Source organism: Podarcis tiliguerta, assembly GCF_965153285.1.
Source record: "Podarcis tiliguerta genome assembly, chromosome: 13".
Classification (NCBI taxonomy): Eukaryota; Metazoa; Chordata; class Lepidosauria; order Squamata; family Lacertidae; genus Podarcis; species Podarcis tiliguerta.
Window position 1 is genome coordinate 29827771 of NC_139546.1, and position 23495 is coordinate 29851265.

A 23495-nucleotide genomic window follows, 5' to 3' on the forward strand; every position below is an offset into this window, starting at 1 on the left:
CTCTTTTTTAGTGCAATCATAAGGAAAAGGATACCATGCTAATGTTGTGCATGGCAGCATAATTATTAATATTCTAACTCACTTATAATGTTAAAGTAAGAAATAAAATGTATGTACTGTTGCAAAAAATAACAAGTGTCAGAAATTATACCTTCTGGGCCCAGTGGTATGGGTAGAGGAATACAGCTGCTTCTGCAAAGGTGCTCTGATCAAAAAGTGGGAGACAAAATTTCCGTGCCTCCAGGTTTGCCCCAAGGCAACATAAATCTTCAGGCTTATGGTCCTAATGTAACATTTGGGAGTGTTAGTACTTGTCTGGAGCTCAGATCAACCCCTTTTCTATATCTTAAATACACTTTGTTCACAACAAGTTCATGAGGGGTTTAGAGGGTATGAAGGTGGTTCTGGTTCTGCTATCTTAAGCAAACAGATTTACTGCCAAGGATGAGGGAAGCTTCCATGCAGATAATATAATGACTCCTGTCCTGTACCCAGTATACTAACGGGAGCTGCAAATTTTCTAATTTGTCTATTGCAACTTATATAATCAATATTGGAGTTTCCTGTGATGAGGGATCAATTGTTAAACCACTCTGGGAATGGTAGCTCTGGAAAGGGAATCCACACCTACTGAAGAAAATGGAAGATTTCTTTCTTAGAAGTTTTGATCAATGCAAATAATTTTGACAAGGCAATTTTAATATCCTTGTTTCGCATGCTGTAGATCACTGGGTTCAGCAGTGGTGGAACCACAGAATATATCACAGCAGAAGACAAATCTTGCTGTGATGTGGTACTATACATAGGACTTAGGTAAGAAAACCACGCAGTTAATAACAACATGGAGATAACAATGAGGTGAGGAAGACAAGTTGAGAAGACTTTTTGCCTTCCCTGAATAGAAGGCATTTTTAACACAGCACTGAAAATATAGACATAAGTTACAACAATGAAGAAGAGGCAACCTGATTCAATGAACATACTCAGCACGATAGCCCCAATTTCTGTTAGGTTCAAACCAGAGCAGGAGAGCTTTAGCAACTGTGGGATTTCACAGAAAAACTGTTTGACAACACTGGAGCAGAAGGGGGTTGCAAAGGTGCATCCAGTGTGTAACACAGCACAGAGAAGACCAGTGATCCATACACAGGCAATCATGTGGACACAGGCTTGCTTGTTCATCAGCTTCTCATATTGTAATGGGTTGCAAATAGCAATATACCGATCATATGCCATGACAGTCAGGAGAGAGAAGTTGGATGCTATAAAGAAGATAAATAAGAGAACTTGAGCAACACACCCAGAGTAAGAAATGTGTCTGGTATTCATGAGGGAATTAGCCATGGTATTGGGAACAATGACTGAAACAGATCCAAGGTCCTGTATGGCCAAGTTCATCAGAAAGAAGTACATGGGGGTGTGCAGTCGGCCGTCGAAAGCTACTGCAGAGATGATGAGAAGGTTTCCTGTTACTGTAGCCAAGTACAAAACCAGGAATAGAAGGAAGTGAAAAATTTGCATTTCCCGAACCTCTGAAAACTCTTCAAGCAGGAACTCTGATACAAAGGACTGGTTCACCATGGTTTTTGCCTCATGAAAGTGTGGGCTGCCTGTCGAAGGAAGCAGTCAACTGTTAAAATAATAGCACAGTGCTGTAAGAAGACAGGCTTCACTTGCTTGGATTGGGAAATTTCAATTTGTTATTACTGTGATTGTTTTTATGTCTGCAGAATTCATTCCAATTTATGGCTGTTATTTTGAGACATTTGTCACGCTCTGAATCTGACAGCCAGACGTTGGCAAGGAGAAGAAAGCAGGGAGAAAGGAGGGGGAAGGAAGGAAGGAAGGAAGGAAGGAAGGAAGGAAGGAAGGAAGGAAGGAAGGAAGGTGTGGCAGAAGATGATAGAATAGCAAGGTTTGCTCTGGGTTTGCTCTGAATAGAAATACCCATTAGCTCAACCACTACCTTATACACACTTGCTTGCATCTTTAGCAGGAGTATATTTTGCATGAAACAAGGAGGCTGTAATAGCAATAGGTGTGTGGACCATGCCAAGAAATTGAGACCTTGACAGGGAAGCAGCTCTTCCTATCCTTATCAGAGTGGGTACAGTAGCAACATACTCCATGTGTTAAGGGTTTATCAGGTTTGTTTTGCCATAGTTTTTTGATTCCAGCATAGGTCCAAGTGTAAATCTACTATGAAATTCGTGAAGCTTCAGCTTCAGGGCCCCTAATCCCAGAGAGGCTTCAGAAGAGACTTTATTCACACATGTATATAACAGTTCTCTATTTTTCATCCCCCCAATAACTTTGTAAACTATAAGGCATAGGGAATATCTATCTACACCAGTGACTTTGACATGTGAGATAATCCAGTAGAGCAGTTTTAATCAAAATATGAGATGTAGTAGAAGGACCCCCAAAACATAGGTCTGCTGCTGCATAGGTCCTTAATAAAGCTTTTTGAAGGCTCCAACTTTAGTTGTGTTTGAAAGGCATGGTTCCTAAAGAGAGTGAGTTTCTGTGTTCTCTATGATATTAGCCACTTTGCTACTCATTGCAAAATATTGGCAGTGGAGGGGGAGAATTAGAATCATAGAATCATAGAATCATAGAGTTGGAATAGACCACAAGGGCCATCGAGTCCAACCCCCTGCCAAGCAGGAAACAAATTGACTCACTTAAGAGGATGGTACTGTACATCAAATTATAGGAATTTGCAATTTTGAGCAAACAGACCTGAATCTTATGGGTAAGAAAGGGGAGAGAAAAAACAAATATGCATTGTTCAAGAAATTTTGGAATAGTAAGTGAAGGAAGATAGGCTACAATACTTCTCCCCATCCCCTTCTGCCTTTTATGAGAAAAAGAGAGAGAGAGTCAGGTTGTCCTCTAGATGTTGCTGGACAACAACTCCCTCCATTCCTGACTTAAGGAATGGAGCTGACCAAAGTTGGAGTCCAGCAACAGCTGCAGGGCCACCAGTTCCTCACCACCAGTTTAATGAATGTAACGCAAGGTATGGTTATGCTCTTCCTCAATTAAGGTGGATCTGAATTCTGCATGATTTAAACAACCGCTGTGTCTTTCTTTTTTTAACATCTATTAAATTTGTAAGGATTTGTCTTCTCACTTGGTTATTTATTCATGAATAGTTTAAACAATTCATTATTTACTCATTTACTTAACTTTTCTTTTTCCAGACCTACATATGCTTCCTTCCTTCTCTTTGCCTGTCTTCTTTTAAGTATTGAAATATTTGGTATTTTGTAATCTTTTTATATTTGAGAAAATGGAATTTAACAAGAAGAAGAAGAAGAGTTTGGATTTGATATCCCGCCTTTCACTCCCTTTAAGGAGTCTCAAAGCGGCTAACATTCTCCTTTCCCTTCCTCCCCCACAACAAACACTCTGTGAGGTGAGTGGGGCTGAGAGACTGTGACTGGCCCAAGGTCACCCAGCAGCTGCATGTGGAGGAGCAGAGACGCGAACCCGGTTACCCAGATTACGTGACTACCGCTCTTAACCACTACACCACACTGGCTGAAAGTAAATTTAAAGCCTGCTTATTCCAAATTGCTGCGGTTACATTACAGATTACTTTAACGAATGCCAAGAGTCACATGTTGGTATAAGAATATTCCCATGTTCAGGCATACAACTCATATAAGTACTCTGATATATGCCTGTAAGCCATGTACATACAGAGTGATGAGGGGGAAAGATATTGTATTAATTGGGGAAAAAACAAGGTGTTTCTTTCTGGAGGGGAGGAGTATACAGTATACCTTATTAGGTGAGCAATTCATAAACTATTAATGGAATATATTCCTACCTTTTTTAAAAGAAACTTGCCTTATAAAGAGTCGGACCACAAATACATCCACCCAAGTATTGTCTGTACTGGTTGGCATCTGCTCTCTAGGATTTCACAGAAGTGTCTTCCCCAGCATTTCCAGGAGGTTGCAAGGTTCTGAGTTTGGGGCTCTGCCTGCAAAGCATGTCCTCTGTCAATGAATCACAGTCCCTCCTCCTCCTCCTTCAGATATTTCTTTCAACTTCAGATGCACTTCTCCTTCAGCACTGTTAGAGCTATCTAGTCACCATTGAAACTATACAAATGTTCACCATCACTTTGGTATAGGAAGGCAATATGAAATTGACAACATGCTAAGGAGGTTTATTAATATCTATCTTGTGTTCCTAGAGATTTGCTCTCAGGAGTCCAACATAGCTCAGGAGCAGGAACATTAAGTGACTCTCTGGTCTGTATTTTTTACTAATGTAATTAGGAAAAACTGGCTCTGTTTGTTTATCTTAGAATGTCAGGACACTGAAAGGAACAAAATCTATCCCTGCTCATGCATTTAGTCCAATTTATTTGCTAAGAACCATTGGTTATCACAAAAGTATAGAACTACAAATAGTATTAGGATAAGGTAAAGGTAAGATAAAGGAACCCCTGACAGTTAAGTCCAGTTGCGAATGACTCTGGGGTTGCGGTGCTCATCTCACTTTACAGGCCATGGGAGCCGGTGTTTGTCCGCTTCCGCAGAGAGTTTTTCTGGGTCATGTGGCCAGCATAGCGAAGCCAGAGCAGTGCATGGAAACGCCGTTTACCTTCCTGACGGAGCGGTACCTATTTATCTACTTGCACTGCATGTTTTCGAACTGCTAGGTTGGCAGGAGCTGAGACCGAACAATGGGAGCTCACCCTGTCACAGGGCTTCGAACCGCCAACCTTCCGATCAGCAAGTCCAAGTGGCACAGTGGTTTAAACCACAGCACCACCCGCGTCCAATAGTATTAGGATACATTTTAGCATATCTGGTCGACAGGACATGGGAACTTTTGTGTAATACATTGGGCTGCTAAGACAGACATAGAAACTTTACACATACAGTCGTACCTTGGAATTTGAACGGAATCAGTTCCGGAAGTTTGTTTGACTTCTAAAAGGTTTGGAAACCAAGGTGTAGCTTCTGACTGGTTTCCGATTGTACAGGTGTGCTGGAAACAATAGTGGAAGCCACACCAGATGTTTGGCCAAAAAAAGTTCAAAAGTTCAAAAATCACTTCTGGTTTTTGATTGTTCAGGAGATGGAATGTTCGGCTTCTGAGACGTTTGGGATCCAAGGTATGATTGTAATGTGTTTATCCCCAACCTCGAGCAAATAACAAATTCTCTCCCTACAATTCAAGAAGGAAACTTTTTAAAGAATTCCTCTCAGAAATACATTCCTAAGAGAATTATACAGGGAGCAGTACAGTAGATAAAGAAGAATGCTGCACATGTTGACATTGGCTATCTCTACATCAAGAGTTTGGAACCTCTCTATTCAGCCCTCAGGAGTCTTCTTAGGCAATGTCTAATTATAAAGACACACTTGCTCCATACAATGGCCTTGCTCCATACAAAAACAACAACAAATTTTTGTTTATAGCCCGCCCTCCCCAGCCATGACCGGGCTCAGGGAGGCTAACAACCAATAATAAAAACAAGTTGATTAAAATACAATTTAAAAGATTAAGATACAACATTAAAACATTAGGGTGCAATCTCTTTATAGGAGGAGAAAGGAAAAAGAAAGAGGGGGAGGGAATCAAACTGATTCTAAGCCAAAGGCCAGGTGGAACAACTCTGTCTTACAGGCCCTGTGGAAAGAAATCAGATCAATGACCCCACTCCCGGACACATTCTTCACTCACTTTGTTCTGAGCCCTCCTTTGGTATTTTTGCCAAGCTGGAAATGTGTCACTGAACTGTGATAATGACTTTTGCCTGTCTGTATGACAAGGGTGTGTAAAGAAGCTATGGCCATAGAAGTTACAGGGAACCAGGCAGAGGGCCTTCTCGGTAGTAGCACCCGCCCTGTGCAACGCCCTTCCACCAGATGTCAAAGAGAAAAACAACTACCAGACTTTTAGAAGGTAGCCCTGTTTAGGGAAGCTTTTAATGTTTGACAGACTATAGTATTTTAATATTTTGTTGGAAGCAGCCTATAGTGGCTGGGGAAATCCACCCAGATGGACGGGGTATAAATAAATTATTATTATTATTATTATTACTTCTGTGTAACTGGAGTGCAGCCATTAAAACGTCTACATGGGGAAAGTTCTAAAGTTCTGGCATTGGTTTGTTCTGTTACAAATAGAACATCAAAGTTCAAATCATTTCCACTTAAGGCAAATCAATAAGGTTATATGAGGGACCAAGAATGAGGGCTACTGGTGAAAGGTCAGAAATTTAAAGGTCTATAGTTCAATGGCAGGGCATTTACTCTGCAAGTCAGGGTTCAATCCACATGCCCAGGTACAGCTGGGAAAGACCCTTACCTGAAATCCTGGATAGCTGTTGCCAACAAGAATATTGTGGTTTGAGTCAGCATAAGGCAGGTCTACCCACATTCCCAAATTTATCTTTGTTATCACCTGAATCCTGAAGCATATTATTGTTGTTTAACAGCTAAATGTTTGACCTTCTTGGCCAAGTTCAGATATTTACTCAGAGTGAAAATCCCATTATGATAGTAGAAGCATAGCCCACTGCACCATAATTGTAACGTAATCTGTAATGAAGGTGCAGAATATGAATTTTCATACATATGAAATTCCTATTCACATGCTTTCTCATTATTTCAAGGGGAAGCATGACAGTACTCAGACCTCTGCACATCAAGTCATAGAACATGCCCCTACATCTCATACTAAAAATTGGAAAATGTTGTGTGTATATGCATGCCAAGAAGAACTTGAGTCTCATGAGTTCTCTGTCATTTTAATACCCCTACATGGAGTCAACCTGTGCTAATTATATCAGCAGAACTACAGACCACAAAGTTATTTTTTTCCTAGTATATGCCTCAGTGCGTTTCCACTGCGGCACTGAACTCTTGAGAATAAGTCTCTGGGAACACAAACCATGTATATAAATTAGCCACTGTCCTGTGGTGACATCTACTGTCGCCATAGAAAGAATTGTTCATTGCCATGAATGGTAAGGGACACAGTACTCTAAAATGGTAGAGACGATACTGCTTCTGGAGCTGAAAGAAATCCATGAAGAAGAAAACTTGTAAGTTATTTATAGATATAACTTTTGAGAGAGTGGTTTCCTTGTGGCAGGGACACTTTGGGCAGAGTAATGCATGCAAGCTAGTAACACAGATCAGGTCTACTGTGCAGATAATCTCAGTCAGCACCATGATGAGAAAGCATGTGAATAGGAATTTCATATGTATGGAAATTCATATTCTTCACCTTCATTACAGATTACCTCTAGCGTGGATACTTTTCCTGAATTGATAATGATGTAGTATTCCCATATGTCCAGAAAAACCTGGACATGTCATCATTTTGGGGAGCAACATGCCACCCAGGTGGATTTTTACATTTTAATGGAAATGTCTGGATTTTTTTGCTTGGGAGCAGCTTGGGCTTGGACTTGCCCTGGGAAGCTTGGGCCTGGGCGGCTTCTGCTCCTCAATTTCTCACAGGTTCAGGATCTGCATATTCTTCATATCTGCATATTTGTACATGGCAATTCTATCAAGCATTTTTCTCTTTTTGGGGAAACCCTGTCCTGTCAGCTGCATGTTGCTGCATCTGGGAGAATGCTTTTGGCCAGCTGAGGTGAGCAGGACTTTCTCTTGTGTGTGCACATACATGTCAGTTCCCATGTCATGGCCTTGGCCATGCCTCTATGCAGCCTCTTTCTCCTTTTTTATTTTTTTATTAAACACACTCATGAGTGAAACATACTCATCAGAGTGGAGGATTTCTTGTGGAGAATGGGCTAACAAAGCAGCACCCTGCAATCAGCGGAATTGCACCCTCCATCACTAACCCAGCAGCCGCTGTTCAATCTGTAAGCCCAACAAATCCGCCTAACTGGACCAAAGTCTAAATTTCTTGATTTGGGTCAGGACTCAGCCAAATCTAATGTATTAGTCTTCTAGGGTGACAATTATTGCTTTACTGTTCCCACGTGTGTGAAATTCTGTGAACAAGGAGATTTCAGTGAATACAAGAACATGTTTTGGGGTTTTTTTAAGGACCTTGGCCATAATTATTTAGTTTTAATTTTCCTCCTTCCTTTTACAGGCCTTCTAAAAAGTGCAAAAATGTTCAATACCACCACAGTGTCTGATTTTGTGCTCCTCGAATTTTCAGAGACTTGGGAACTGCAGATTCTGCACTTCATTATATTTCTAGTATTGTACTTGGCAAGCTTAATGGGGAACCTTCTCATAATTTCTGCAGTAGCTTCTGATCACCACTTGCACAGACCAATGTATTTCTTTATGATGAACTTGGCTGTTCAGGACCTTGGACAAGTTTCAGTTATTGTTCCCAAATCCATGGCCAATTCCCTCTTAAATACTAGGCAAATTTCTTATTCTGGATGTGTAGCTCAGATCCTTTTGTTCAACTTCTTTATATCATCCAACTTCTTCCTTCTCACACTCATGGCTTATGATCGGTATGTTGCCATCTGCAATCCATTGTACTATGAGATGGTGATGAATAAGCAAGCCTACATACAAGCGGTGGCCTGTGGGTGGATCAGTGGTTTTCTCCATGCAGTGCTACACACCAGCAGCACCTTTGCAGCCCCATTTTGCTCCAATGTTGTCAATCAGTTCTTCTGTGAAATTCCACAGTTACTGAAGCTTGCATGCTCAGATTTATACCTAATTGAAATTGGAGCTGTTATGCTGAGCTTTATCATCGGGCTAGGCTGTTTTACCTTCATCATTGTAACTTATGTGCAGATTTTCTATGCAGTGTTGAGAATTCCCTCTGTGCAGGGAAGGCAAAAGGCTTACTCAACTTGCATTCCCCATCTCACTGTCATCTTCACGTTATTCTTTACCGGATTCTTTGCCTACCTGCGGTCTACCTCTGTTCTGAATTTGGTATTTACTATGGTATATTCAATGGTTCCACCCATGCTGAATCCAGTGATTTACAGTATGAGAAACAAAGAGATCAAGGCTGCCATGTCAAAGTTATTAGGTTTTAGTCAAAGTACATCATCAAGTCTTTTTTAACTGTATGTGTTTAAGTCTTCATCTCAACAGTGATGCACAATGATTTCTAATAAATTTATTACATTTTTATCGTCCCCCTTGTTTTCTTTATTCAAAATGGACTTCAGGACAATATTCCTGTTGTTATGAAACAACAAACCAACAATAAAATAAAAATTAAGAGGAACAAAACCATTCAACCTTTTTAAAAATACCCCAATCTAAAAATGGGTTAACCTTGCTCCAAAAAAAAAAAAAAAGGATACAGTGTTAGTGCTTAGTCCAAGCTTCCCCATTCTCACTGGTACCACCTTACCCCATTCCACTAAGAGCAACATCACCTCTAGAAAGATGCTACTGCGTACTAAGCTACAAACGCTCAGTGTTTCAAGGGAGAAACACTGCAATACTCAGACTTCTATGCATCATGTCATCGAACATGTTCCTACATTTCATATTACACACTTCAAAACAACCTTGACAGATTAGAGAACTGGGCCAAAACAAACAAGATGAATTTTAACAGGGAGAAATGTAAAGTATTGCACTTGGGCAAAAAAAAAAATGAGAGGCACAAATACAAGATGGCTTGAGACCAGTACATGTGAAAAGGATCTAGGAGTCTTGGTTGACCACAAACTTGACATGAGCCAACAGTGTGACGCAGCAGCTAAAAAAGCCAATGCAATTCTGGGCTGCATCAATAGGAGTATAGCATCTAGATCAAGGGAAGTAATAGTGCCACTGTATTCTGCTCTGGTCATACCTCACCTGGAGTACAGTGTCCAGTTCTGGGCACCACAGTTCAAGAAGGACACTGACAAACTGGAACGTGTCCAGAGGAGGGCAACCAAAATGGTCAAAGGCCTGGAAACGATGCCTTATGACGAACGGCTAAGGGAGCTGGGCATGTTTAGCCTGGAGAAGAGGAGGTTAAGGGGTGATATGATAGCCATGTTCAAATATATAAAAGGATGTCACATAGAGGAGGGAGAAAGGTTGTTTTCTGCTGCTCCAGAGAAGCGGACATGGAGCAATGGATCCAAACTACAAGAAAGAAGATTCCACCTAAACATTAGGAAGAACTTCCTGACAGTAAGAGCTGTTTGACAGTGGAATTTGCTGCCAAGGAGTGTGGTGGAGTCTCCTTCTTTGGAGGTCTTTAGGCAGAGGCTTGACAACCATATGTCAGGAGTGCTCTGATGGTGTTTCCTGCTTGGCAGGGGGTTGGACTCGATGGCCCTTGTGGTCTCTTCCAACTCTATGATTCTATGATTCTATGATTCTATTCTCTAAATGGGTTTAATAACGTTTTATATTTATCTACATGGGGACGCGGGTGGTGCTGTGGGTTAAAGCCTCAGTGCCTAGGGCTTGCCGATCAAAAGGTCGGCGGTTCGAATCCCCGCGGCGGGGTGCGCTCCCGCTGTTCGGTCCCAGCGCCTGCCAACCTAGCAGTTCGAAAGCACCCCTGGGTGCAAGTAGATAAATAGGGACCGCTTACTAGCGGGAAGGTAAACGGTGTTTCTGTGTGCGGCTCTGGCTCGCCAGAGCAGCGATGTCACGCTGGCCACGTGACCCGGAAGTGTCTTCGGACAGCGATGGCCCTTGGCCTCTTTGAGTGAGATGGGCGCACAACCCTAGAGTCTGTCAAGACTGGCCCGTACGGGCAGGGGTACCTTTACCTTTACTTATTTATCTACAACTGAAACTATACATTACATTATAGGCACGGAACTTTCCCTCAGTGTAGGAAGAGAGGCAAATAGGGTGATGGGTGCATCACATGGCTTAGTCACATGGCTCTAACAAGCCTCTATTGAGTTCCTATAAACTATTGAGTTTCTGTACCAATAACTTTCACCACTTTGCAACTAAGCCTGATTTTACTGCGTGTGCAACTTTTTTGACTGATGTATGGAAAAACATGTGAACCTGACCTTTGAAAAGTTTACATGGAAACCAATTTTTAACTTACAAAAATTTGATATTTTCCTATGCTGAGAGAAAATGAAACTTTGGAACTCACTTTGAAGAGTATATTTTAAAGGTCAAGCAGCCTATATTTCTATACTTTACTTTCCTGCATATTTTGTGACTTTAAATCTATGCCGAGATTCTTTCACTGAAGTGTATACTTGCCCCAAACCTGGATCTTGGCACCCAGTAATTGTAAGTATATATCAAATAGAGAACATAAAAGCACTGCCCTCTGACAACTATTCAAATAGAGGGCCATCCTTACGCTAGTTACCAATGAGCCTTTACATCTTTATTGTAGTACAGAAAGAGACATTGTGAGGAGTAGATAACTTTGAAATAGTGCACAGTGCAAGTAAGTTAACTTTTATCTGTGTGCTTATCTGGGGGAATTATTTGGGGCTCTTGGGACCAAGGCTCAAGGTTCACATAAACTGATTAACAAAACTCTGCCTCAGGGTGACAAATTTGTATCATCCATTTAAAAAGAGGGATGAGTCTCAAAACAAAGAAGAGCTGAAGAACTTCAAAACATCCTAGATCGCTAGACAGATAGACATCACTTGGAAGCAGCAAATGAAGAAGCTGCATCTGGTGATTGCATTGTCTAGAAAGAAGATGGTGAGTTATTTATATAATGAAAATTTAGAAATTGCTAGTGTAGTTTTCTGTGGGCAGCTTCATGGTTCATGGAAATCTGCCTTTTGGAGCTGAGGTTGAGGGACTTATGCCAGTATACTTCTAGCTCAGGTGGGGTAAAGAACATATGCTAACATAGCCCCAGCTCAGATGGGAATGCCTGAGATCTACCAAATCCAAATTCCATCATTTCGGTAAAGCCTGGGTTTGGACTGGGCTGTAAAATGAAATGAAATTGAAACATTCGGATATCTTGGAAAAGCAGTAAGGAAACTCTTATAATGGTTATAATTTATTGGAGCTTAATTATGGTATACCTTTGTGGTTCTGACTTGGTGAGTTTGTAGCCACTAAAAACTCTTGTTTGAATCCTACCATAATTTGCCTTAAGGAAGTTCAGGCAGCAGTTTGTAACCTATGGAAAGCCTCTTTGCAGAATAAGGGGTGCGAACCCATGTGAAATTGGTGGGGCTGGGGCTGTAGCGCATTTGAAATTCTGCACAACTTTCAGTACACTTTGAGTTTAACTATTAGGGCAAGATCCATTCAGTTAGGAACTACTATAGTCAGAAAAACTATTTTGGGAAGATATTTATGTTAACGCTGAACTCACTGAAATTAGAAAATTTAAAATGGTTATCCTGGGCTCAAGTGAAGCATTTTGTGTTTGTACTGCTAGTTTAATTAGAGCATTCTGTTAATAGAAATGGAATGGTCTTTTACAGAGCACAGGCAGAGCAATCCTAATAGAAAGCATTGTGACTTATGCCAGAGGAGCTACTGAGGAAAACTAGGCTTGATATTGTGTGTAACTGGGCTCACACATGCTGCTGCAAACTTGGAGATATATAATCATATTGTAATAAAGGATGGCTGTTGAAACACATACTGAAACATGTAAAAGCACTGCTTTTACAATATACATACCCCCATGCAAAGGGTTGTTAAAGCCAAAACAAATTTGGACACATGGTCCAATCAGACTGCTGCACTTACCAACTTAGCAGCTATTTTCTGCACTAACTATAGCCCCTGGACCATCTTCAAGAGCAGCCCCATGCAGAGTACATTTTAAATAACTTACATAGGAGGTCATTAGAGCATGGACAACTGAGGCTATGCTATCATGGCCCAATAATGGTCATAGCTAGAGAACCAGGCATAAGCACCCCTGGCTACAGAGACTTGAGACTCTAGTGCCATGGTTCCCAACATGGGGCACATGCCCAAGAGGGGAGCAATTTCATTTTTAAGGGGGGCAATCTGAGAATGAGTCAGACCAAGTCAATGGCCTTTTAGACTTCCTCCTCATGAATAGGAGTTCACTTTTTGGATAATAAGAATTATATGTCATGGGGGGGGGAGCACGGAATCAGGATTTTAGAGATGCTTAGGTGGAGCATGGCCCCAAAGAGGTTGGGAACCACTGCTAGTGATAAATTGGAATGTAGGAGTACTCCCAGACTACGATCGGGATTCCAACTTCTATTTTAATATACAGTGGGACCTTGGTTTGCAACCATTTTGGATTACAACCACGTCAAACCCGGAAGTGCGTGTCCCTTTTTTGGATTACAACTGATTCTTTTTTGGAGGCCCCATTGGCAAAAGCGCGCCTTGGGTTACAACCTGTTTTGGTTTACAACCGGAGCTCCAGAATGGATCATGGTAGTAAACCAAGGTACCACTGTAAAGTATTTTAATATAACATATATATTTACTTAAATCCAAATATGGTATGTATTTGGATACAATATATTTAGAAATGCATACACGGATATAAAATGTATACTTATACATTTTATATCAGTATATGCATTTCTAAATATATTGTATCCAAATACAGATTCCAGTAGAGGTTTTTTTTGGGGGGGGGGGGGTTGAGTTGGAACTGTACTGCAGAATTCAAAGGAATGCAGAATGTAAAGGATAATCTTGGCATGATCTGCAAGAGTCTAGCAGGGGTAGATCAACTGAGTTCACCTCAGAATTCACAGAAATTGAATTCCTCAAGTATCCTCAAGCAAGACCCATGCTACCCAGCCCATTGACAACAAATGCTGACATGAATGCAAATCAAGTACCATTGCTTAACTTCTGTACTTGGCAGATTTTAGTGAAGTGTTACATGTATCTATTTCTTTCCCTTTTTTTGATATAGCATGCAATTTGTAATGATGGAAACTACAGCCAACATGAGTTCCATGTCCCATTTTCTACTGCTGGAGTTCTCTGAGATCCGAGAGCTGCAGCTCTTGCACCTTTTTGTATTCCTGGCATTGTACTTGGCAACTGTGACTGGAAATCTTCTCATCATATCTGCAATAGTCTCTGACAATCACCTCCACACTCCCATGTACTTCTTCCTGATGAACCTAGCAATGCTGGACCTTGGTTCAATTTCTGTAGCTATACCTAAATCCATAGTTAATTCTTTCTTTAATACCAGATTGATTTCTCATTCTGGATGTGTTGCCCAGGTTTTCTTCCTACTCTTTTTTGTAGCATCAGATTTTGCCCTCCTCACAGTGATGGCACATGATCGCTATGTTGCCATTTGCAACCCGCTGCGGTATGAGACAATAATGAACAAAGTAGCCTGTATGAAAATGGTTGCAAGTGCGTGGATAAGCGGCCTTGTCTATGGAATAGTACACACAAGTAGCACTTTTGCAAACTCCTTCTGCTCTAATGTGGTTGATCAGTTCTTCTGTGAAATCCCACAGTTGCTCAAGCTCTCCTGCACTGATTTATACCTAGTTGAAGTTGGTGTTCTTGTGCTGAGTGTTAGCGTAGTGCTCAGTTGCTTCATTTTCATCATTGTAACGTATGTGCAAATCTTCACTACAGTGCTGAGAATCCCCTCGGTGCAGGCAAGGCAAAAAGCCTTCTCCACGTGCCTTCCCCACCTTATTGTGGTCTCCATGTTTGTATTCACTGGAATTTTTGCCTACCTCAGGCCTCCCGCTAATTCACAATCTTATCTGGATTTGGCATTTGCAGTTATATATTCTGTGGTTCCACCCCTGATGAATCCACTGATCTACAGCTTGAGGAACAAAGATATCAAGGTTGCCCTGTGGAAAATGCTGAATCTGAAGGGCTCTTCTAAGAATCCCTTTTCTGAATTTCATTCCTAAGCACAAACTTCTTGGGGATAGCTCATCATACAAACTTATACTTTAGCCAACCTGATGCCTTCCATCTGTTTTAGACTTCAACTCTCATCAGATTCAGTCTGTGTGGACAATGGTAAAGGATGATGGGAGTTTAGGTTATAGCATTGGCATCCTCTAAATTGAATGCATATAAACATTTTGGTATATATATATATGTTTCTCTCCAATTGCCCCCAAATTCCTTCATTAAAAGACCAGAGACATTTTGAAAAACGTAAACGCTTCCTTCCAGATAAGACAAGTCTACCAAGAGACTACAGTGGTACCTCGGGTTAAGTACTTAATTTGTTCTGGAGGTCTGTTCTTAACCTGAAACTGTTCTTAACCTGAAGCACCACTTTAGCTAATGGAGCATCCTAGTACCACTGCACCACTGCAGCACGATTTCTGTTCTCATCCTGAAGCAAAGTTCTTAACCTGAAGCACTATTTCTGGGTTAGCGGAGTCTGTAACCTGAAGTGTATGCAACCTGAAGCGTATTTAACCCGAGGTACCACTGTAATTGCCAGTGAACAAATAAATATTTTTTTCATGAGAGGTTGAGTGCCACTCTTAGAAGAAATTTCTGACATCTCTTTAATGCCTCTGGGATACTGACCTGGAATCTACTACATGTTGTTATGAGGGCAGAAGGTAATCCACTTATGCATAGTGCTATAACAAGGTTGCACATATTCAGTGGGAAATTTGAGGCAAGACGTGGCCACTATTATGGGCAGCAAAATCATTATCTCAGAGTAATTTGGGTTATGCCTGTTGTCTCCTTTCTCTAGGGCCCTGAATCTTATGATGTTCCCCATAAATTTTAAAATGAGCTAGGAATGTCTGCAGCACTGTAAGTTCTTGTTAGTTGATGTTTTTGTTTTAGCTGCAAGTTTTAGTTCCCAAGTGTCAATCCATTTGAAAGAACTGCTGTAGAGATAAGCCAGAACAAATACCAAGCTTCAGAAAAGGTTTTCCGCTGACTCAATCTGAAACATAGAAGTTCAGTATGACAGTGCTCTGTTTTAATTTTTTTATGACACTTGTGTAAATTATATCATTCATGTAAGAGCCTCATTTATGTACTGCTCTTTGTTGTTTGTTTTATATTACTTAAATCTGTATAAGTTCTTTGCTAAGAATCCCTTATTAAAATACATTAAGAATTTCTGGGGGGAAATACTGAAAGAAGTACAGGCTATGATCTTCCCAGAAACCCTAAAATAACTCTTCTTTTTGAAAGTTCATTCTGAAGTTAGTAATACTGATTTACAGCAGGTTGCTACACTGCTAACCGCAAAATGGTATATTGCACAAAAATTGGAAAAATACCCCTCCCCCCACTTATTTAAAAAACAAGACTCAAAGTAGTTTACAAAAAAACAAATAAATCAAGAAAAAATTAGAACTCATTGGCTAAGGAAAACCTGGCAAATTTATCTTAATGATAAAACTTACATAATTACATAAAACAATACATAATTATCAAGAAAACAAATTTATTGAGTGATGGGTTTTATTTTTACATTTCTGGAATTACAATGTAAATGATGATATTTTCCCTTTCAATCTATTTTTTTTTGTTTTGTTATGTTGCCCCATTTCTAATTCACACATCATTTTCCTTTATCTTATTTCCCTCCCTTTTTACTTCATTTATTTTCTTTTTTTCCTGACAAGAAAGGTTGTTTGATGTACGTCTTGACTACAAAGTGCAATGTTATATGATCAATAAAAGTGTTTATTATTATTGTTGTTGTTGTTGTTGTTAATAATAATACAATATATATATTTAAAATAAGTTACACAAGCACTTAACTTCAGTTTTGGTGTTCTTAGAATGAAAGTCACTAAGTCAGTGGAGTCTGGTCTTTTGTTATATATGGTACACACACACACACACACACACACACACACACACTCCTGAGCAAAGGATGGAAGGGCCATAACATTAACTGCCCAACACATCTTTCTTCTCCTTCAGGGTTCTAAAGAGTCCTTCCCTCCTCATGCCATAATTTAGGTTTCAGTTAATCATGTATTTGTGTTCCTAGCCCCACATAAGTCTACACAATGACAAATTCCTACACCTAGGATGACGTGGGATCAAGCTGTAGGGGATGAGGAACAAAGTCTTGAGACATGTAAAAAAGGGTGCTTAAAAAAGAGACTGCAGTTCCTTCTCCTACAGGAGGGGTGACTCTGTCCAGAAGTCCACTGGGGGACCAATGGACCCATACACCTCTCACAATGCTGGCTTGTGTGGGGTCGTGGCATCCAATCCATGTTGGGGGCAACTGTCCAACACAAGTTCAACCCCACCACATTCCTATCAGGTGGAAGGTAGTCTGCCTGATGTTGGATACATGCCCAGTGCCTTAGCCAAACCAACTCTTTCCTGTAATCACTAAAGTTTTGGCCTAATTAAACCCAATACCAGTCTTCTGTGTTCATTCTTGTGGCCCTCCCTTCACCTGCCATGGCCGTTATGTGACCGTCAGGGCAAATCTATCTTTCTCCTCTAGTTTCCACAGAGCCCCAAACCCATAACTTTAGCTTCAGCACAGAGAGGAAGTCAAATCTCTTTGTCTTCAGAGCTCCACTGGAGACTAGACAAACTTGTCCAGGTCAAAAGACATGTAAAAAAGAGACTGGTTTGACCACTTTAGCAGTTCCTTCTCCTACAGTCTCCAGTATTAGAGATACAAAATCAAATGAGTTTGATTGTGCCAAGAATCTGAAGCCATTCCCATCTATCTTATATCTGAAGAAGAAAGTTACATCATGGCATTGCATTTTTTTACATTGCTTTGTGGGAGTACAACATGAATCTCCAGTTTCAGTCTAATCTTCTGATTTAAAATGAAGCACAGAGTGGATGAACAAGTGAAATCCTCAATGATACATTGGGCAATGAATATTGGTCATAATATTGAAATGTTGGCTTGGGAGTGGTTGTGGAATATAGATCTAAGGTTTATAGCAAGTTATGGTTTGAGGAAAAACTACCTGTATATGAAAATGATGTATAGATGGTATTTGACACCCAATGGATTAGTAAAAATGTGTAACTCTAAATAAAATACCTGTTGGAAATGTAAAGGTAAAGAAGTGACCTTTTTCCATATGTGGTGGACTTGTAATAAGGTAAAAGTCTACTGGGAAATGATATATGGTGAATTGAAAAAAAAATGTTTAAAATAACTTTTATTAAGAAACCAGAGGCTTTTCTTTTAGGAATTATAGGAATTTTAGAATAAGAAATCAAGATAATTTTTTTAACGTAGAATGGAAACCGTTTATTGAATATTTACAAAATTATTGTAAACAAATTAAGACATTAGCAGGACTAAAGTAAAAATGTGCAGTGACAGAAAACATATATTGACTATCTGGGATAAACAATAAATAAGGTTGACTTACAATTGCAGTAAAAAACCATTATAAATGTAAGAAACCACAAATAGGGGGGAGGGGAGTCGAAACATGTTGTGGAATAATTCAAATTCTTGTTTTGTGTTTGTTGTAAAATTAAAAGTATAAATAAAATCTTAAAAAGAAAAAACACAAAATGGAAAAGGGTGACTAATTTTTTTATTATTATCATTCAAGCACTTGAAAGACTGTGTAATGTTTTATTATGTTTTCATATACTGGTATGTTGGAAGCTGCCCAGAGTGGATGAGGCAACCCAGTCAGATGGGCGGGGTACAAATAATAAAATTATTGTTATTATTATTATTACTTCAATAAACACAAGGTGCCACTCTATTGATGGTAGTGCATGAGTGTTGACACTTGTCCATAGTATACATTTATGGCACACTTTAAAAATAATAATGGCATACATCATAATGATATGGATGGTGATGACTCATGCTTATTGTGTGACTCTGCAGGCAAGGTTAACAGTGAACTGGGGGAGTATTCTGATATAGAAAAGGCATTATTATTTATTTATCTAAAATACTGATATCCTGTTATCCAATCAACCTACAATAAAATTTAATCAACAGCAGTGAAAACATGAATACATTAACAATAATAAAACAAGGAGCTCAGCGTGAAATGAATCAGAGGTGGGTCAGGGGAAAACCCCCAGCATGGATGCCTCAAATGAAATGTAATTCCAAAGCTGAGGAGCCACCATGGAGCAGGTCAGTGGCATGCAGTCACTGGCCTAAGGAGACTAGGGTGGAATCTACACACATATAAAAACCATTCTGAAAATGCTGTTTTAAAAGCTTTTTAAAAAACACACTGAATTTTCCATAAGGCTCACCATCACCATCTAGTGTCACATTGTATATTGCACTTAAAACACACTTAAAACGTTTTATTTGCAGCTGCATAGATTAGTCCTAGGCTAGTCCCCTAGATGTCTCCTTCCTGAAGCCCAGGAAGCTTCTGCCCAGATTTGGGAGTAAGGCATGAGGCTCCGATGGGTCCAAGATCCATCCTGCCATCTTCCCAAACCTTATCTGGCTTTTGGAAGGAGGCAGGAGGATTCCAGCACCCTTTCAGACCCCTAGCACCTCCTTCGCCAAGCCTGGGAAGCTTATGCCCAGCTTAGGGAGGGAGGTGCAGTGCTCATGTGCTCAACAACAGGACACCACAATGTTTAAGATTCAATAGCTTCTGCAATGCAGTCTGGATCTCTTCATTTCTCAAGCTATAAATGAAGGGATTTAATGATGAAGGAAGCATAGCATACATCACAGCAAAGAACATTTGGTTTAACCAATAACAACACGGAAAGAACACGGGGGAAATAAATGATGTTACTTTAATACCATGCATTGCTTTTAGATGACAATAGAAAACCAATCAATTTAAGTGAGTGGGGAACCAATGGCCTTTGATATTTTGTTAGACTCCATCTCCCTTCAACCCAATACAGGATGATAAGTGGTCCTAGCTGATAGTAGTTGGATGCCAACAAAATACGGAAAGGTCCAGGGTAGGGATTGTTGCAATAGCAAAATTACCCTGTTCACAGTCTATCTGGGTGACACTACGATGAACAGTAATAATGGTTTAATTTTTCAAAACTCAACAAACTAATATCTATGGAGTACGGGGCAACAACACATGTGTATTCTAAATTGTTCTGCTGCATACTTTTCATGCCTGCAACCCCAACAGATCTCAACTCCTAGGAAGGGCTATAAAAGGAAATCCCAAACATTTCAGAATAAACCTGGGAATAGTGTCAGGAAATTGCTTAAGATTCAGTTGTTTCCACAGAGTCCAAGAGTCTGGATCTCTTTGTTTCTCATGCTACAGATGAATAGGGGGAAGAATAGTATATATCACAGCAAAGAAAAGATCTAGGCCAGATGAGCTGTTACTAGGGTGTCCGATGTAGGTAAAGAGTCCAGTGAACATAAGCAGAGAGTAAACCAGGAGGTGGGGAAGGCAGGTGGAGAGGGCTTTATGGCGTCCCTGTTCAGAAGGCATTTTGAGGACTGCAGTCAAGATCCACACATAAGTTACAATGATGAAAACAAAGCATCCAAACACAGATATACAGCTAAACACAAGATGTCCAACTTCAACTAGGTATAAGTCAGAGCAAAACAATTTTAGTAGCTTTGGATTTCACAGAAATATTGGTACAATATAGCTAGTATGGTAGATTGACTTGCTGTTGCCATTTTGAAAAGTAATGGCATTGGCCCAACTGTTACCACATGAGACTCTTGAGAAAAATACACCATTAATGCCAGGCATCAATATCACACATTAATAGAAAAACAGGAAGTTAATCCTACAATCCTTCTTTCTTAAAGACTCCAGAAAAACATGCATGGAATGCAGGGAGATTACACATACATGTGCTGAAAAGCTAAAATGGTGCAAGCAAACATAGTTAAACATGGGAGGCAACATATTTACATCTATGCTTAATGCAGAGATCTCAGGCTGTACATCAATAAGCCTAAAATACACCACCATCAGCATCATTTAAAACAAGCATACATCATCAATAATAAAGAAACCACCCCAGCATAAAAGCAAAGCTAAACAGAGCAAATAGATAGAATATAATTTTAAAACATCAATATAAATTAAAAGAGATAATATGTAGCGACCATGATAACTACTAGCAGACATGGAAGACCACCCCTGTGGCCCCACATTTTATCTGTCTCCAGTGATGGGAATTCTTTCGCAGATCTCAACAATTTCAACGCCTGGGCAGGACTGTTCAAGGAAATCCCAAGCATTTCTGGATACATCTAGGAACAGTGTCAGGAAATTGCTTAAGATTCAATTGTTTCCACAATGCAGTCTGGATCTCTTTGTTTCTTATGCTATAGATGAATGGGTTGAGCATAGGGGGAAGAATAGTATATATCACAGCAAAGACTAGATCCAGGCCAGATGAGCTATTACTAGGTGGTCTGATGTAGGCAAAGACTGCAGTGAAAATGAAGACAGAGACAACCATGAGGTGGGGAAGGCAGGTGGAGAGGGCCTTATGACGTCCCTGTTCAGAAGGCATTTTGAGGACTGTACTCAAGATCCATGCATAAGTTACAATGATGAAGACAAAGCATCCAAAAACAGAAATACAGCTAAATAAAAGGAGTCCAACTTCAACTAGGTATAAGTCAGAGCAGGACAATTTTAGTAGTTTTGGGACTTCACAGAAGAATTGATCAACACGACTGGAACAGAACGTAATGGAAAATGTGCCTGCAGTGTGTAGCACAGCATAGAGAATACTGGTGATCCATGCAATGGTAATCATCTGAATGCAGGCCCCTTTGTTCATAACTACTTCATATTGCAGTGGATTACAGATGGCAACATACCTGTCATGTGCCATTATGGTTAACAGGGTAAAATCAGAGCATCCAAAGAGGAAAAAGAAGAAAACTTGAGTGACACATGCAGCATACGAAATGTGTCTGTTATTCATGATTGAATTAACCATGGATTTGGGTTGAATGACAGAAACTGAGCCAATATCAGAAACGGCCAAGTTCATGAGGAAGAAGTACATTGGTGTATGCAGGTGATGGTCAAGGGCTATTAAAAAGATGATCAAAAGATTCCCGATTACCGTTAACAAGTATAGTCCTAGGAACACAAGGAAGTGTAGTATCTGTAGTTCTCGGTTCTGAGAAAATTCTAGAAGTAGAAATCCAGATGTGGATGTCAGATTGTCCATTTTTATGTCACACAAGATTGCCTGCTATCTGTGAGGGATAGAAAATCCCACAAAATGTCAGAACTGATTCTTCATTTCATTTCATGCTTATATGCAGATATTTTAAATTCATATTTATTAATGTTATGGGCAGTGCTGCAATCCACCATGAAATGTGTGCTTCGTGTAGGGAGGACTGTGATATTCCTATTGCCCCTTCAATATTTTCCTCATAGTACAACAAAGTGGATGTCATAAATGCATCTTGAGTAGATGAGAATCTTTGGGGGTACAGGAGAAAATCTGCATAATTACTCTATCCTTCAGAAAAATAGGTAGATAACTCAGAAATTTCAGCTGGTTCAAAATGCAGGGTCAGGTAATTATTGACCAGGGTTCAATTTTGAACTCACAAAACACCTGCAGTGGTTTACAAATTAGTTTCTGGGCACAATTATACTACTTATATTACATATTAGAATGCTAAGTGAATTGGTCTCCTATTATCTGAGATTGCCTCTTTCCCGAAAGACTCTGTCTTGTGTTAAGATTGGAAAAGATTCCCTCTTAGTAGTTCCAGCACCCATAGAAATTCACCCGACTGAACTTGGAGAGAGTATTTTTTGAGCTTAATATGGTTGCAAAAGGAGATTGCACCATGAAACTACTAAATTGCAATTCATCAAGAGGTATAGTGTTATCACTTTTGGACTGAATTCTTACAATTTATATTTTAATAACAAAACATGTATATTTTAGTAATGTAGGTTGCAATCCTGTGAACACTTAGCTGGGATTAAGTCCCACTAAATTTTATGAGACATACTTTGTGCATTGAATTTTACTATTAAATGGTTGTAAATGGATGTACTCACTTACATTATTGAAATAAGCACCACTGGTTTCAGGTGGAAATCTCTTATCAGTTCAAATGCAGCAGTTTTCAAAAGAGAGAATCCAGTTGTTTAGGAGGAAGACTCTGAAGTATTATGTTGCATGTATGTGTATGTTGAACTTTATCTTGTCTCAACAATGTCTGCAATGGGCAGACAAGGCATGTAGTTCACCCAGTTCTTTGATCTTTCTTAATTTTTCTTTGAAACCTAGCCCTCTGTGTGTATCTACCAACACTGAGGTCTGTTAGCTGTGGGAAGGAGTTTGTAGTTCTATTTTCTTTGACATCTTGGAGACATTCTCCCAGGAGCCCAGTGCATCTGATCGGAAAAATGTGTTGAATTTTTTTCCTTCGCCTTCTCTTTGTTTGTTTCCACACTAACCTAAATAGATGATTGGCACCAATAAGGCAATAGGAATGCTAATGCCTATAATTAATTATATTTTGTTCCCTTGATGTTCCAGTTTTGGCTTAACGTACAAGTACTATACTGTACCTGCAAAGAGTTGTTCTGTATTGCCTTTTACAGCTGTAACCTCCAGAGAAAATAGAACATTGTTGAGAGGCTGGCTCAACAAAGCATTTTTCAGATGCAATTGGTGGTGGTTGTTGATGTTTCTATGTTA

At 39.8% G+C, this 23495-nt stretch overlaps 2 protein-coding genes across 2 annotated transcripts; one reads left to right on the forward strand and one right to left on the reverse strand.

Moving 5' to 3' along the window:
* Positions 1-8126: 8126 nt before the first annotated feature.
* Positions 8127-14794, forward strand: LOC310662158 (olfactory receptor 1f45-like; the record flags this gene model as incomplete). Its single annotated transcript, XM_083408928.1, has 2 exons — positions 8127-9033; positions 13845-14794. The coding sequence occupies 2 exons, from the start codon at positions 8127-8129 to the stop codon at positions 14792-14794; spliced, it is 1857 nt and encodes a 618-aa protein (XP_083265054.1).
* Positions 14795-21026: 6232 nt separating this feature from the next.
* On the reverse strand, positions 21027-21995 carry LOC310662159 (olfactory receptor 14A16-like; the record flags this gene model as incomplete). Its single annotated transcript, XM_083408929.1, has 1 exon — positions 21027-21995. The coding sequence occupies one exon, from the start codon at positions 21993-21995 to the stop codon at positions 21027-21029; it is 969 nt and encodes a 322-aa protein (XP_083265055.1).
* Between the last annotated feature and the right edge of the window lie 1500 nt (positions 21996-23495).